Source organism: Oppia nitens, unplaced genomic scaffold (genome assembly GCF_028296485.1).
Source record: "Oppia nitens isolate AA-2021 unplaced genomic scaffold, nextdenovo-longstitch-racon4-pilon3 scaffold8_pilon_pilon_pilon, whole genome shotgun sequence".
Classification (NCBI taxonomy): domain Eukaryota; kingdom Metazoa; phylum Arthropoda; class Arachnida; order Sarcoptiformes; family Oppiidae; genus Oppia; species Oppia nitens.
In genome coordinates, this window is record NW_026533252.1 from 1723006 (window position 1) to 1738693 (window position 15688).

The 15688-nt window shown below is 25.4% G+C and overlaps 3 protein-coding genes across 5 annotated transcripts; 2 read left to right on the plus strand and 1 right to left on the minus strand.

Moving 5' to 3' along the window:
- Window positions 1-667: 667 nt before the first annotated feature.
- LOC128963852 (RNA-binding protein squid-like) lies at window positions 668-3148 on the minus strand. Its single transcript, XM_054310376.1, has 5 exons — window positions 3013-3148; window positions 1761-1801; window positions 1568-1695; window positions 1350-1502; window positions 668-1285 (listed from the first exon to the last, which is right to left on the minus strand). Exons 1-5 carry the CDS (start codon window positions 3084-3086, stop codon window positions 914-916), a joined length of 768 nt encoding a protein of 255 aa, XP_054166351.1. The 5' UTR covers window positions 3087-3148; the 3' UTR covers window positions 668-913.
- Window positions 3149-3331: 183 nt separating this feature from the next.
- On the plus strand, window positions 3332-4054 carry LOC128963854 (uncharacterized). Its single transcript, XM_054310377.1, has 2 exons — window positions 3332-3391; window positions 3554-4054. The coding sequence occupies exon 2, from the start codon at window positions 3567-3569 to the stop codon at window positions 4041-4043; it is 477 nt and encodes a 158-aa protein (XP_054166352.1). The 5' UTR covers window positions 3332-3391; window positions 3554-3566; the 3' UTR covers window positions 4044-4054.
- Window positions 4055-7686: 3632 nt separating this feature from the next.
- LOC128963835 (monocarboxylate transporter 7-like) lies at window positions 7687-15619 on the plus strand. Of its 3 annotated transcripts, none has more exons than XM_054310356.1 (9): window positions 7687-7751; window positions 7844-8048; window positions 12639-13013; window positions 13072-13212; window positions 13278-13883; window positions 14028-14819; window positions 14903-15163; window positions 15261-15386; window positions 15456-15619. In XM_054310356.1, exons 2-9 carry the CDS (start codon window positions 8021-8023, stop codon window positions 15608-15610), a joined length of 2484 nt encoding a protein of 827 aa, XP_054166331.1. In that variant the 5' UTR covers window positions 7687-7751; window positions 7844-8020; the 3' UTR covers window positions 15611-15619. The 3 variants fall into 3 exon arrangements, with proteins under 3 accessions (XP_054166331.1, XP_054166334.1, XP_054166332.1); XM_054310359.1 differs by having other exon boundaries at window positions 14070-14819; XM_054310357.1 differs by having other exon boundaries at window positions 7848-8048.
- Window positions 15620-15688: the final 69 nt, after the last annotated feature.

Sequence of the window (15688 nt, forward strand, 5' to 3'; positions counted from 1 at the left end):
ATATATAATAATAATAATAATTACATACAATTTAATAATAATAATATTTTTTAAAAATAGCATGCTAATTGTAATAAACAATTTAGATAATCATTCAAATAAGTATAGTGTATATATATATATATATATATATATATTATGTACAGTAAATGTACCGGTACATTGTACTCTATAGCACTATAATGTACTGTACTGTACATACAATTTTAACTCTATTACATAACAATGATGGTGGACTAAATTTTAATTACCGATATTTTATTAAATGAACTAGTCTAATTATTGTTTTTTTTAAAGTAATATTCTACCATGATAAATTAATTAAATTACAAAATTGTTGATATAATTAACATTTTTATAACATTATACGTTTTGTAAATTGAATGTATAACAAAAAAAATTAAAAATCATATTTTTTTTTAAAAAAAATTATATGAAATGAATATTGTATTTATTATTAATGTTTCATTATATATAGTATTACATCAAATATTAATAATTGAAATAAAAAAGCAAGATTTATTCTTATATTTTTATAATAATAATTTATACCGTAAATAAAATTATTATACTGTACTATAAATGATTATAATAAATTATAACTTATTATTAATAATAATAAAATTAATATTATGATAAATTATAATTAAAAAATACATTATATATTTTAAAGGCAAATATTATTGGAAATTAAAAACAAACAAATATTATAATATATATAAAACTGGTTGATGTGATTAATATTAATTATAATTAAACCGACAGTAAATTAAGCCAATAGACCAAAAAAATATATATACAATTTCTAAATATATTTAATTAATGTCTATTGACTGCTTTTTAAATAATATTTATGTGTAAATTTATAACACATATTATTATATAATAAGATAAAAGGGAAGTTGTTGTTGGTTTAGGCATTTGGATAATGATTGCCATAATAGTTGCTGTAATAGGTTTGCGAAACGGCACCGCTATATCCATTCCAACCGCTTGTACTTTGGTAGTCATTTTGGTTGCGCCGATAGCTACTACCGCTTCCTCCCGCCCTCCTGTTGCCGCCATTACTCTCGTAGCCATTATAACCCGGACTCTGGTGTTGCATTCGCTTGTGTTGAGATACCGGCTGTGGTTTGGCCTTCTTTATGTCGCACTCTTTGTTGCCGATCGTCTGTTTGGGATCTTTGACCGCAGCGTCCACAGCCTCTTCAGTGTCAAAAAGAATGAAACAAAACTCGCGCCGACGGTTACGCTGTCTATCGAATGGCAATTCAATACCTTTTACCTGATTTTCATAAAAACAAAACAACTATAGTATCAATTGATTTGTTGTGATAAACAATAAATACATTTCCAAATTGAGAGAAATATAGTTTGATGTCTTCCTCTCCCATATTGGAATCAATTCCACCGACAAAAATCTTCTTACAGATTGGTCGAGTGTTTACTCTTTTCGGGTCCACCGGCTTATTGCGGATCACGTGTGACGTCACTCTCAAAACCTGATTTATCAGACATTTTCATTTAGTTATTAATTAAGACATTCATATCAATAGATGATAATTACCTCATCAATTGATCCTTCAAAAGCAAATGTGATGAAACCGAATCCTCTGGGATTGCCAGACACCGCATCGTATTTAATACTGGCGTCGACCACCTGTCCGTATTTGGAGAAGTAGTCCCTTAGATCCTCTAATAATACAAATATTAATTAAATTAGTTTTCAATGCCAAATGTCTATAAAAATGGACACTTACTCTCTTCCGTATCCCAACTGAGACCACCGATGAAAAGCTTTCTGTATTATTGTTTAAAAATAAAATGTTTTAAATTATATATAATATAACAAATTAATTAAAGCTATTAATATATTAATATATAAACAAACATTAAAATAATGATTATTATAAAACATATTTAGCATCATTTAATAAACATAAAATCATAAAAAAACAAATAAAATAAACTGTCATTTATTATGATATGAGACGTCTTTTTTCAATACCATTTGTCTCCAGTGTTTATCACAAATCCGTGGTCTCACTAGTGATGACCTCAACAATCGTCAGCTTATTATTTGCGGCGACACTCAAGACAGGCAAACAATAGACAGACAAAGAGGAGACAGAGATAACACTGCAAAAGGAGTCAATTGTTTTATAATGTGTTTAACGGTTTGGTTCAAAATATCCATTCAATTGATGGATTGTGAGAGAGCTGTTGGAGTGGTAAACCTCAAGACACATACACGTGTGTCACACCTTACCATTCAATTTAAAACTATATATTTATTATTTTTATTAAAAAAATTGTAAAATGTATTATAAAAACCAATATTCAATAATTTTTCAAATGATGCTTAAATATAGTTACATTAATCATTACAATAAATTTATTTAATTTTAAAAAAAAACAAATACTGTATAATTAATAAAAACTTGTTTGAGTTTCGAGTCTTAAGATAAATCTTTATTATTATTATCAGATACAGTGATGTTGTCATCAGTAAATAAAAAATTGTCGCCCAATTGATTAAGATATATGATATCATCTAATATAAAAAATAGCGGCAAAAAACTGGTTGGCAAACAATGGCAGCAGAAATAAAAACAATTACAAATTACCAACAATTGATCCAAAATTTTTAGGTAACAAATCATTAAAAATCAATCAATTAATTTGCAATTAAATTGTATATCATATGGTTTGATACGATATCCTACATAACTATAATCATATATATATATATATACTGTATGTTATGTAACCGCTTATGTAATAATCATTATTAATATTCAACTCAAACTCAATCAATTTTTTTACAATTATAACAATATTTATATTAATTTATAATTAATTTTAAATTATATATATAAACAAATAATTATCATTAAACATAAGGTATTATATAAAAGTGTAAATGATATTAATGTTATTTTTTTGTAAACACGGTTTGGGATTAAATATGCGGCACTTTTTAGTAATAGTCTATTCATTATTATAACATACCTGTCCTTATCGTTAGGCTTATTGAAGCCATTAGCCGCTGACATCTCAGTCATGTTGTGGTAATAGTCGGTCATTTAATTTAATGTTTAGTGACAATCAAATGATAAAAATATGATTTAAATATATATAGATTAATGAATACGTGTTGTCAACTCAATAGTCAATTACAACAACTGTATTATTATATGAAAAAATTATATGTATTATTAATATCACTATTTATAACACACATTGAGTGGCAATCCATTCAAATGGCGATATAGTTATATGGGATACGGATATCCACAGTGTTTGTGTGTGTTTTTTGTAGGCCTTACCTCTCAATCAACAATAGAGAGGGCATTGCATTTGTGTGCTGTAGAAGCGCTTTAGTAATAAAGTATACAAAATCTAATACAAACTGTATTATGAATTTTGAAATTAAATCAAACTTTTTTTTTAATAACTTTTAGTAGATTTTTATTACAACTCTAGCAATGGATTAAACTTTTTTTTAAAAAAAATTTCCGTTAATTATTTTAGTTATTTGTTTGTTGTATAGGATTATCATTATAATGAACTTACAATCGTCGGAATCGATTGATCTGAAGATCAGGACTTTGAGGGAACAGTTGTCCAATAAGTTGTCAGAGTTGGCGGTCGAAAAGGATTATCTGCACGAACTCATAGCTAATAATATAATTACCACTAATATATTTGATGATAATATGATGAAATTGATTGAAAAATGCAATCGTTTACAAATAAAAGCCAATTACGTATTCAAACGAAACAAAAAGTTTATGACAACTGATTTAAATCAAATTCAAAAGGCTTTCCACTGTTTTAATCAATTAATGGATAACTCGGCGGCACTGAAGACATGCAACGAAAGTGTTGGCAAAAATAAGTCTCTATTGAAGTCACAGATGGAAAACAATCAACGAGTTTTGGATTTATTTGACAAAGAAATCGCTGAATTGGATGAACAAAATGTTAGACTCAATAACCGATTGATAGCTTTGATCTCTACTAATGATCAACGGGTTTAACCACTAAATCACTGATGATTTTGTCCAATATTTTAGCCTTTAATTTATATCTAATATGTATTTTTAATCTCATTTTATTTTATCGTTTTAGCGATTTTTTAACGAATATTATGTTATAATTTATATTATAACTTACAATATAATATTACAAATAAATTATTATAGATTTTTTTGGATAATTAATGAATTTTGTTAATTATATAAGATATGTTTATTATGAAATAAATCACAATTTGCTTATCTCTTTATAAACTGCCATTGAATTTGATTAATTTAAAAAGCAGTAGTTTTGAAAAATTGCAATATCATTATTACATTAACCTAATTTTTTTTTAAAAACTACATAAATACTACTGTATAATAAAACAAATAAAATAATTTAATACACAGTTATAATTTACATAATTTATATTTAATACGATATAGGATAATACAGTAACAAACATATTTTGTTACTAATTGTAAATGACATATAGTTTGCTCTAGAAAAATATGACTGTTTAATAAATAATATATATTTTATAATTAGATAATCAAAAATAACGGCAACTAACTTATTGTAATAAAATAAAAATTATTATTAATGGTATTAATAATAAATAAAATGCAATAATATTTTTTGAATGCCTTTCGTGTGTTTGTTATAAAGCATTTGCTGATCGCTATTATATAACACTCTTATATAATACGACTAAATAAGAAACCGGTTTATTCTGGTATTGATATAGTTTTTTCAATCTATCGGCTAATTCTGTAATTCTGGGAAATATTCCGATGAAATTTCCAACGAATTTTAATTTTTAATGAAATATTCAACAAAATGTCTCTCATATTTTTAGTTTAATTCAGTTTAATTATATAAACTAAATTAAATTTGTTTTAAATATAGAATAATTATTAGTAATATATTATATATGATTGTTAACATGAATTAAATATAAGTTAATAAATAAAATGAAATAACTTAATTCATAATTTTAGAAAATTATATACTAAATAATAACCATAGTTTGGTTACTTTGTTTTATTCAAAATCTACTTATTGTATTATTATTATGTTATATATTGTATATAATGTCATCAAAAAGGGTTGTTTAACAAAATTAGAAAATCACACAAAGGTTTGAATTGAATTAACGATTTTTTGGCATAAAAATGACTAAAAAACTACATACAGTATACTATTATCAAAATGTGATATTATCAGTGAGTCTTAAATTTTAGTTTAATGACTAGATTATGGAAAAATATAATTACAATTTTTTCTATTAATACAATTATAATGCATTTAATATCCACTGTAATGATGTTAAGGTGGTGGCAATGAATTGGTATTGAATATTTTGAAGTCAACGGTGTGTATGTCTTTTTGTATATGTGTTTATGCCTTAGCAACAAACTTTCAGCTCAGTTAGCTTTTCATCTACCAGACCCTAGCAGTTGAGCATAAAAAGCTGTATCAAAGTCTAACATCAATTCCATCAAAATAGTAGAGTTGGTTGACTACTGCCGCGGAGCTGAAACATAATTTAGGAAAACTTTTTTTTTAATATATAACTTATTGTCAATACAAATGACAGTATAGTGATTATAATTATTTATTTTGTTTTTTATTAGTAGATTTAATAATTATTATGAATTTACCAATAACTTATGTCATTACAATATTACATATACTGTAATACATATACAATATATAAAACATTATTGTTCACAAATTTTATTTGTTTTTTTTATTGTAATTGTAAGTTTGATATCGATATAAATAATATAAGATATCCTGTTATTAATATTTTAACACTGTTTTTGTATCGTATTTTATTATATTAGACGATAAAATTGAGTTTATTTTTGAAAATAAACTAATTATATTATATATAAATTAATATTTGTTATAAATCACAAAAGTTAATTATGGATATTTTAATTGGACAATGTTTTAAGAAAATATATACTTATTATACAGTATATGAAATTACATAAGTCATATTTATAAAAAATATAAATTTGCCAATGTTGATTATTATTTGTTATTATCAAATATTTGATTATAAAGTAAATATTAATTTGTTAGTAAAATACTTTACTACTATTGAAATGTTTTAAATTACAATAACGTTGTAACAATTTTGAAAATATATATTTATTTTTCTAAGATTTATATTTCATTTATATTGGCATAAATAACACACAAATAGTTTTCACACGCTTTTCATATTGATATATGATTCTTGAGATTATAAAAGATTTCCAATTGAATTATTCCTTTAGTAATTTTTCAGTAATTTTCTCTAATCAATAATTTTTATTACACATCTCATAATACACTATATATTCTGTATAAAAACAATTAATATAATATATATAATTTTTTAAAAATAAAATATTAAACTTTGGCATAAAATATGAAACTAAATAAAACATATGTCATCTATAAGATTGTAAGTAGAAAAGTCAAATATTCAGTGTTAGCCATGACAATTTTGTTTGAATAATAATCTATTAATTTCTATAATAATTTGTTGACAAAATTATGTCATTGTCCAAAATAGACGACAACAACAAAAAATAAATAAATCTAGGTCAATATATTGTATTGTTTAATATATGTATTTAAAAAAACTGCAGTATCTAATTGAAACAATCACAATTTGATACAAATCAATTTTAAATTATAATTTTAATTTACTTAGATTTTTTATTATTAATAATAATTGAATAAATATCAATAAATATAAATTTCTAATAATATTTTTAAATTATTCGATTATTTCTTTTTATTTAAAAAAACTTTTAGTAACTCTAATAGTAAGTTATATTACATCAGACAAATCAATAGTGATGTCAATTTGTTTGCGCATATTCTCTGAATATGATCACTGAATTTGGTTTCAATATATTGCAATTGCACTGAAAAACTGCTTTGTTGTGTACAATATATTCCTCATTCAATATATCGATATATACTGTACTGTACAGTATATACACAATACAAACGATTTCAGTTTCTCCTCTAATCTACTGTAAAAGTAATGTAATATTTTTTATATACAATATATGTTAGAAGTTTTGATTGAAATATTTAGGGTTTCCCAAAAATTTTCATTATTTCAATTAACTGTTATCTGTGTAATAATATAGAGTTTTGATAAGTCTCGACAGATTTATATATTTACATATAAAGTCGAAAATATGATAAAAATTAGTTAAACAATTAATTTTTTAAATGACAATTCAATATATGGTTTTTCCATTGAGTGATCTAATAATAATGTGAACGAACTGTTGCATTAAGTTGTGGTTTATATACTCTACATATTTATATGTGATGTACTATAAAAAACTATAATTATTATTATTATTATTATTATAACTATTAGTTTTGCGCATAAGTGTATACAAAAAAAACAGTCTCTCTGTATATATATATCGTATGATAGGAGAGAGAGTCTGACATATAATCAGCTGTTTCTTCTTCAGCCAACATTATTCTTGCGTTTGTCTAGTATTACAAACCATCGATGAAAAGACAGTCAACTTAGAGGGACAGACAGTCTGTTTTTTCAATGTTATATATATATATATATATATATATATGTTGTCCACAATTACCACTACTTGTCTGATATTTTTTATGTTTGAGTAATATTTCTTATGGCGAAAAAAGTAGTTATTATTGTTGTCGTATAATAACTCCAATTAAATAATGTATGAATGATTTTGTTGTCATAAATATTTATGAAATAAAATTCTATTAAAAATTATTTCTTGTTATTTTTGTTTTGTTGTCAAACCAATAGGTAGTTCCCTTTAAATTAGGGTTATCGCCAAAACTGCCATCAATTTAGAGATCGCTTAACAGCAAGAATTTGATACAAGAATTTTGAATACAAGAATTTGTTTTCACTTCTGATTTGTTGTTGTAATTTACCCGAACCTCTAGTATCGGGTGTACCCGGCAGTCAACTACAACAACAATGCCACCCTTACTTACACCCAGTAATAGTAAGTTGATTTAAATTATAATATTAATATTATAATATATTGTTTTATTAGGCATTGATTTTTTAAATAATTATTAACTTATCATATTTAAGGTCATAGATAATGAACAGTGTGTATGTGTGTATGTGTTTGTATATATTATATGTGTGTATGTATAGCACACACACACACACAGTATTGAATGCACTACACAACCGCTTCCAACCGGTTCTCGATAGCGCTTGTAGTTTACATCACAACACATATTCTGTATGTGTGTGTGTGTGCTGTATATAGCATACTAGCAGTGCGAGTGTGTGTCATATAGACTATACTGTAGGTTACATACACTTTGCACATGAATACCACTATTTTGACTCTCAATTCCTCATATATATAATATCTAGAGTTACATATAGTATAGCACAACAACCAGTATAATCCAAATTTGTTTATGTAATGCTTTTTTCAAATGTCTTGAAAGTTGTATTGAAATATTGGAAATGTAATGTCATTTAAATTAAATTTAAATAAAAATATATTTATGACATTAGGTTATCATAACTATTATAATGAGTGTATTATTCGGCAAACAAACAAAACATTGAAAAATTCTAGATTTAATTAATGTCAAACTGGAAAACATGATTTACAGGGGAACTAATTTTTTACTGTAACTACACTTCATAACAGTATATTAGTATAAATTCTTGTATTTTTTATTCATATGATATTTATTTATCATATAAACATCATAAACATGTTTATAATTTAAACGATACTTTATTTTTAACAACAATTATCTATAAATATTTAATTTAATGTATATATTTAATTATGTACTTTACTATATATAATATTTAGTGATAGACTTCTTGGTAACAAAATATTATATTTTACTTTTAATGCATTTTTTCTTTAATTTATTATAAGTCTGACTAAACAAAAAAACTAAAAGAAATCGAAATATTATGTATATAACTATATATTGTAATATATAGACATTATATTTTTGTTATTTTATTATTGTTGATATATTGTGTAAACAATTACCGGTAATATTTAAATAAAATATTAAATATAGTTTTATTTAAAAAAAGGAATTTTACGTATAATGTATTTTTAATGAAAAAAATCGTATGACTCATAAATAAAGTATTTTTAAATGTTATATTTAAGTATAAGTGCCATTATATTGTCATATACAACAAACTTTATAAATGCTACTTATGATCAATTTTATAATTAGTATGCATTAAATTTTAATATTATTCAATTGATTTCTATATAAACAAATAAATGATTAAAATTACTTAAAAGCATTTAAATAGCAACTTAGCTATTTCTGATTTTAAATAATATTATTTCAATTATATGATTGCATAACATACTGCGTTTAAAATGTGAACATGATCATTTAAATAAATTATGATTATATAACATATACTATAAGTGTTTATTTAATTGATATTAAATACCGATATTTATTCAAATATACATTACAGTATAGTATTTATTGTCATAATATATATAAATATATTTTATTAAATTATAGATCTATAAAATCTACATCATATATATATATTTACTATTAACAAAAATTTAGATTATTTAAGAATTAAAAAATAAGTTTATAAATATTTAAAATTATAAAAAACTTAAAATGGTTATTATCTATATTATATCATAATATTTTTTAAATAGCAGTTAAAATTTTTCAATGAATTATATAGAAACTGCACATCACATTATTTTATATAAATGACCATGGGTGAATCAAATTATTTAGTATATAATGAGATGATTTTTTTTATTGATGTCGATGTTATTAATGATTTGCAATAAAATGTAGACTTACATTCAAACAGGTTATATCATAAATCTATAATCACGTTTTTGTAAACTATAAATTATAAAGAAAGATTTTTTTTGTGTTAATTATATATATAATTATATACAATATTTAACATTAAAAAAAATTTCTAAACATAGCATTTATACTAATATTTATTTTATGCCTAATGCCAATTGGATTGCAGCCAGTGATAGTGTCTTTCATAATAATAATTACTAAATTATATAAATGCATATAATATATTAAATTAAGACAATAACCGTCTCAAAAATGTCGTATATTTTATTTTGATTACAATTATATATAAAAATACAAAAAAATTCAATGTAATTCAAAGTAATTATCCTAATTTTACTGTGATATTTATTTATAGTAAAAGTATATTTATTTTAACATTTGCATAAAAATTTCATTAATTAAATAATAATAATAATAGTACTTCAATAGTCATTATATGCATAAAAATCGTATTACCAATACTTAAATATTAAATTTAGTGATATCATATAACTTTTATTATAAAATTTAAATTATTTCCTTAATTAGTTTGATATTTTTCCTAAATGTCAACGTGTTTTATGCTAATAATGGTTTATACAAATTGATGATTAAAATGCAATGCTACCATTTAATTAAATAAATTATTTTTGAATCATTAATGATATATTTTAATCTATATTGCTAAATTAAATTGATTCAATAGATTGATATTAATATAAGTTATTTGCAAATTGCAATACATCAATTTACAGGGTTTTCAATTTTATTACTTGTTTAAAATATTGTAGCATTTATAAATTATATATATACAGTATATATTATTTTTATATTATAATAAATATAAACATAGTTAAAATAAAAAAAAACATCATTTAAGCATTTTTAAAATAAAAATTGTTATTGAGTTTGACCTCAAAGGCCATTAGCAAAAGTCAAACGTCAGCTTTTAATGAGTTGCATATAATATATTATTTTTTTTAATAGTCTATTGAAACAAATACAATATAATATTAATTAATGAATGAAACTGTTTTGTCATTTTAAATGTTTATTGAAGGTATTTCATGTCATAATATATTTGTTACTAAGGTATAGCTTCAATACTGATATATTTTGTAATTTATTAATATAAATAAAACATTACCAATAATTTTTATTTAATTGCACATATACTCATAATATATTTTATTATATAACAAATATTTTAATAAATAATCAGAAATCAGTAAATCATATGATATTTTTTAAATTCTAAGATTTAAATAATTCAAAAATATTTTGTTATTATTTGAATTTAAAAAATCCAATTAATATGATATAAATATAATTTTATTATTATTAATAATTAAATTGGGATATCTTAATGCAGATACAGTAATAATAATAATAATACTGATCTATTGTATGAACTTCGATAAAAGTTTATAATATAAAACTACTGGATATTTATTTAACAAAATTATAGTCAATATTGTCATGCAGTATATATTTATTTGTTTGTTTGTTCAATAATAGTTTACAAATGTATTATCAATAACATTTTTTTATTAATAAAATACTTCATTTTTATTATTATCATCAAATATAATGTTTGTCAAAAACTTTTAATGGACTATAAGTCAATTAAACTAAATCTAAAAGGCGTTCCCATTAGATGACCACTAAGTTAATAATAATTCATATTATTAAATATATAATCTAAAATATAATACATATTATTATATAATATATATAAACAATAAAATTAAGTTTTTATAATATACAGTATAAAAAAGTAACATTTGCTAAAAATGTTTTTCTAAAGATGTTTGGCTATTATATGTGATATCAAATCTATATAAAACACGCATTGCTTGTTATTTTATTATTAGTATAATAATTATTAATATTAGTATTTCAGAAAAGCCTTTCATGATAAATATGGATATAATATCTATTGGTAAATAATTATTAGATAAAATATTTAGTATAATCTTTAAATAATAGTTGTAATATAAGTGTATTTTCAATTAGTTTTCTCATAAAACTACTGTAACTTTTAAAAACAAGTATTATATTTGTAATAATTTAAAGAGTTATTTTTATCAAACATTATCGTTTTTCCATAGTTAAGCAATTTATTTATATAATTAATAATTAAACGTTTAATTTAATTAATAAAAAATTTAATAATTATCACGTATATTATATGATGACCATTTTTGCAATTGTATTATTATTTATTATAAACAATTTGATATTATAAAATATTTTTAACAAATAATTAAAAGTTTCATTAAAATGCCTTCATAGTAATAAGTAAACTATTAATTAAATTGTAATTAATAATATTTATTTAGTTTTTTTTGTTGTAAAAATGTATAATTTTGCAAAAGTCAGACAAAGGAGGCAGAGTTTACCGGCTTATGCTTATAATAATCGCATTACTGATGGCTTTATTAAACAAATAAATAATAATAATAATAATGAACTTTTTAGACGGGTTTCGTTAAACTCTGGTATTATTTGTTATACAGTATACAAATTGTATTATACAATACATGTATTTTATGTGTTGTGATAAATGTTTTATTCTCTATCATATGAAAAAATTAAAATTAATTCTGCATTTTGGAAAATTATATTGCAATTAAAATTTATATTCTTATTATTATATATATATATATTTATATATATTAAAAATATACTTTATATGTTATAAATTAATTTCATTAAATTGTAATAAATTATAATTAAATATATTATTATCATTTCAGGTACCAATCAACTACCCGCCCATCAATTGCTTTTGTCGATCAGTGGTGACTCCAAGATCTCATTACAGCACACATCAGTTCAACAGTTGTCTGCCATCCCAGAGGATCACGAGCTAATCGAAACATATGAACCACCGGAGGAAATCATCGATGACGACGATGACACTGAACCACATATCCTCATTACAGATCCGGCACCGGATGGTGGCTATGGTTGGGTCATTGTTATCGCATCATTTCTCTGCAACCTTATTGTTGATGGCATTGCCTATACGTTTGGTCTATTTTTCCAAGAGTTTGTTGAGTATTTCGGTACAACCAAAGGCAAGGTCGCCCTTTGCGGGTCATTACTCAATGGATTTTATTTGGCTGCAGGTTTGCATAGTTATATATATACCTGTAATTTCATAAATTTATAGTTATATCTTAACAGGTCCTGTAGTCAGTGCATTGGCCAACAAATTTGGCTGTCGTTTTGTCACAATTTTAGGAAGTATTATAGCGTTTGTGGCATTGCTTTTGTCAACAGTTGCGCCCAATGTTGAGGTCCTAATGTTAACCTATGGAGTAATGGGTAAGTTCTTTGAAAATAGTAAATGAAAACAAATAATATTAACAATTTTTGTTATCAATCTATAGGAGGAATTGGTTTCGGCTGTATTTATTTGCCAGCAATTGTATCAGTTGGCTATTATTTCACAACTAAGCGCGCATTGGCTACTGGTTTGGCAGTTTGCGGTTCAGGTGTCGGCGCCTTCCTGTTCGCCCCTTTTACTCAGTATTTGTTGACTCAAATGGACTGGAAAAACACTTTAATGATTTTAGCCGCACTGGCCCTCCACTGTTCAGTGTTCGGGGCACTCATGAGACCACTCAATGTGCACGCGGAGGCTGTCATCGTTGATGACACCAATACAAGAAGTTCATCGCGCAAACCTCTGCTCCAGAGGATAGCAGAAGAAAAACGGCGACGACTTTTGTCGCATTCAAACTCACAAATCCTATTAATGCTTCAAAATAACAATGAATCCAAAGATGATCAACAATATGATGAACTCAAGTCCCGACTTTTCAATACTGAACCGGGAGTCCATTCCACACTTTACTTGGATCAGCTGTTCTCCACACAATCACAGTCACAACAACCTCAGCCACAATTGTCACCGATAATGGAGCGAAAAGTGGTCAGTTCAGAGAGTCCAAGTCCTCGCTCATCTGATCCGGGTTCTCCCGTCGAAGAGAAGGGTATTGAAAATTTTATTATACTTTTTATAGCAGTCATTGTATGCACATTAATATAATAATATAGAGATTGAAATGCTTTCATTTGGCTTTTAAAGACACTAATTGTTTTCAATGCAATTTTTTATGCCCGCATTTACCAATCAGATCCCGAAATCCAATTACAAGATTCTGCCATTTTTTTATCAGGAGAACTAACATTTCCTTCGAGTACCACAATAGCACAATCGCCAACACATGAGACAACATCACGTATGTCTGGCAGCGCCCACTTGCGCGAAGCCCGAGCCCGACGACAGGCCAGTTTGCGGGCAATGTCTGACTCTTCGACATCGGCAGCAACAGCAGTAGCTGCTCCCTCATCACAGCAACCACTCCAAGTAATCCTAACGTCAGGAACCCCCACTCATACGACGGCCAACACAAAAAACCAAGCAATACCTGTTCGACCCATTTATAAAAGAGATATCTTCTATTCGGGATCAACTTTGACACTTCCGCCCAATTCATCTCTCCAACAAATTGCTGAATCCCAAGGAGTAGTTGGTGCTAATATCGGTCAAAGTGTGGTCTCGATTCCCGCACGAGATATCATTAACAAAGTTCAACAACAATTGGCACAAATGGATGACGACGGCGACAAAGATGCCAACGACGATACGTACGAACCAAACATTTGCGACAAAATCCTCACATTTCTTAAGCTCAAAAACAAAGACACTGAAGTCGTGGACTCGGAGTTTGCCGCTAATAAAAACGGTTGTCTTCACATTAAGATTCCGCCGTCGATGAAGAGTATACTGAAAGAGATGCTCGACTTTTCTCTCGTCAAAGAGAGTATGGCTTTTACATTGCTCTCTGTGTCCAATATCTTCGGAATGATGGGGTTTTATGTGCCGTATGTCTATATCACTCAATTTGCTGTCTCACATGTCTACGGTATTTTCAAAATATTTAATTATGATATTTTTATTATCAATAAATTATTAATCAAAATTATAAATATATGATCTTAAAATTAGATGGTGATGAGTTAGTCAAAGCCGATAGCGCCGCACTATTAATATCGGTAATCGGTATTTCCAATACTGTCGGCCGTTTGTGTTTCGGTATAATGAGCGACATCATCAACAGGAACGGTACGATTGGAGGAATCCGGATAACGGCGCTCACCATTAATAATATTTGTCTGGTTTTTTGCGGGCTCAGTGTGATAATAATGCCCTATTGTGTAACATACACAACAGTATTGGTGTCCAGTGTTTTATTTGGATTTTTTGTTTGTAAGTTATAATATTTTTAAAGATTTTGAAAATTATAAAGTTTATGAAAATTAAATGCAATAATTATAATATTTTATGATTTTTGTTTGTTTGACAGCCGCTTATATATGTTTAACTTCAATCATTTTGGTTGACTTATTGGGTATCGATAGACTTACCAATGCTTTTGGTCTCTTAAGTTTGTTCAGAGGTATCGCCTCAATGCTTGGACCGCCATTGGCTGGTATGCCTTCCTTGAGTTTAATTATATTTTAGTGTAATTTAAATGAAAATTTATTATCCAATTTGTTAGGTATGATCTTTGACAGCACCGACTCATATCCGATAACCTTTTGTGTCGCCGGAATTCTTCTGATAATATCATCGATGATATCGTTTTTAGTTCCCATGAAAAGTGGCGATCAATTGGATGAAAAGGATGAGCCGGACGGCGAGTGCAACATCTGATGAAACCAACTGTGATTTTGTTATACATTAAGTCATATATTAATACAGTATTGTATTGTTATTATAGTATTAATCCAT

Bases quoted from the DNA above. Each gene is read 5' to 3' on its own strand.
- LOC128963852 (XM_054310376.1), bottom strand. From the start codon at position 3,086: ATGACCGACTATTACCACAACATGACTGAGATGTCAGCGGCTAATGGC. The intron at 1,696-1,760 runs GTAAGTGTCCAT...TTGTATTATTAG, and splicing joins CAGTTGGGATACGGAAGAGA to AGGATCTAAGGGACTACTTC. The intron at 1,503-1,567 runs GTAATTATCATC...CTGATAAATCAG, and splicing joins TTGAAGGATCAATTGATGAG to GTTTTGAGAGTGACGTCACA.
- LOC128963854 (XM_054310377.1), top strand. From the start codon at position 3,567: ATGAACTTACAATCGTCGGAATCGATTGATCTGAAGATCAGGACTTTG.
- LOC128963835 (XM_054310356.1), top strand. From the start codon at position 8,021: ATGCCACCCTTACTTACACCCAGTAATA. The intron at 13,014-13,071 runs GTTTGCATAGTT...ATATCTTAACAG, and splicing joins TGGATTTTATTTGGCTGCAG to GTCCTGTAGTCAGTGCATTG. The intron at 13,213-13,277 runs GTAAGTTCTTTG...ATCAATCTATAG, and splicing joins GTTAACCTATGGAGTAATGG to GAGGAATTGGTTTCGGCTGT.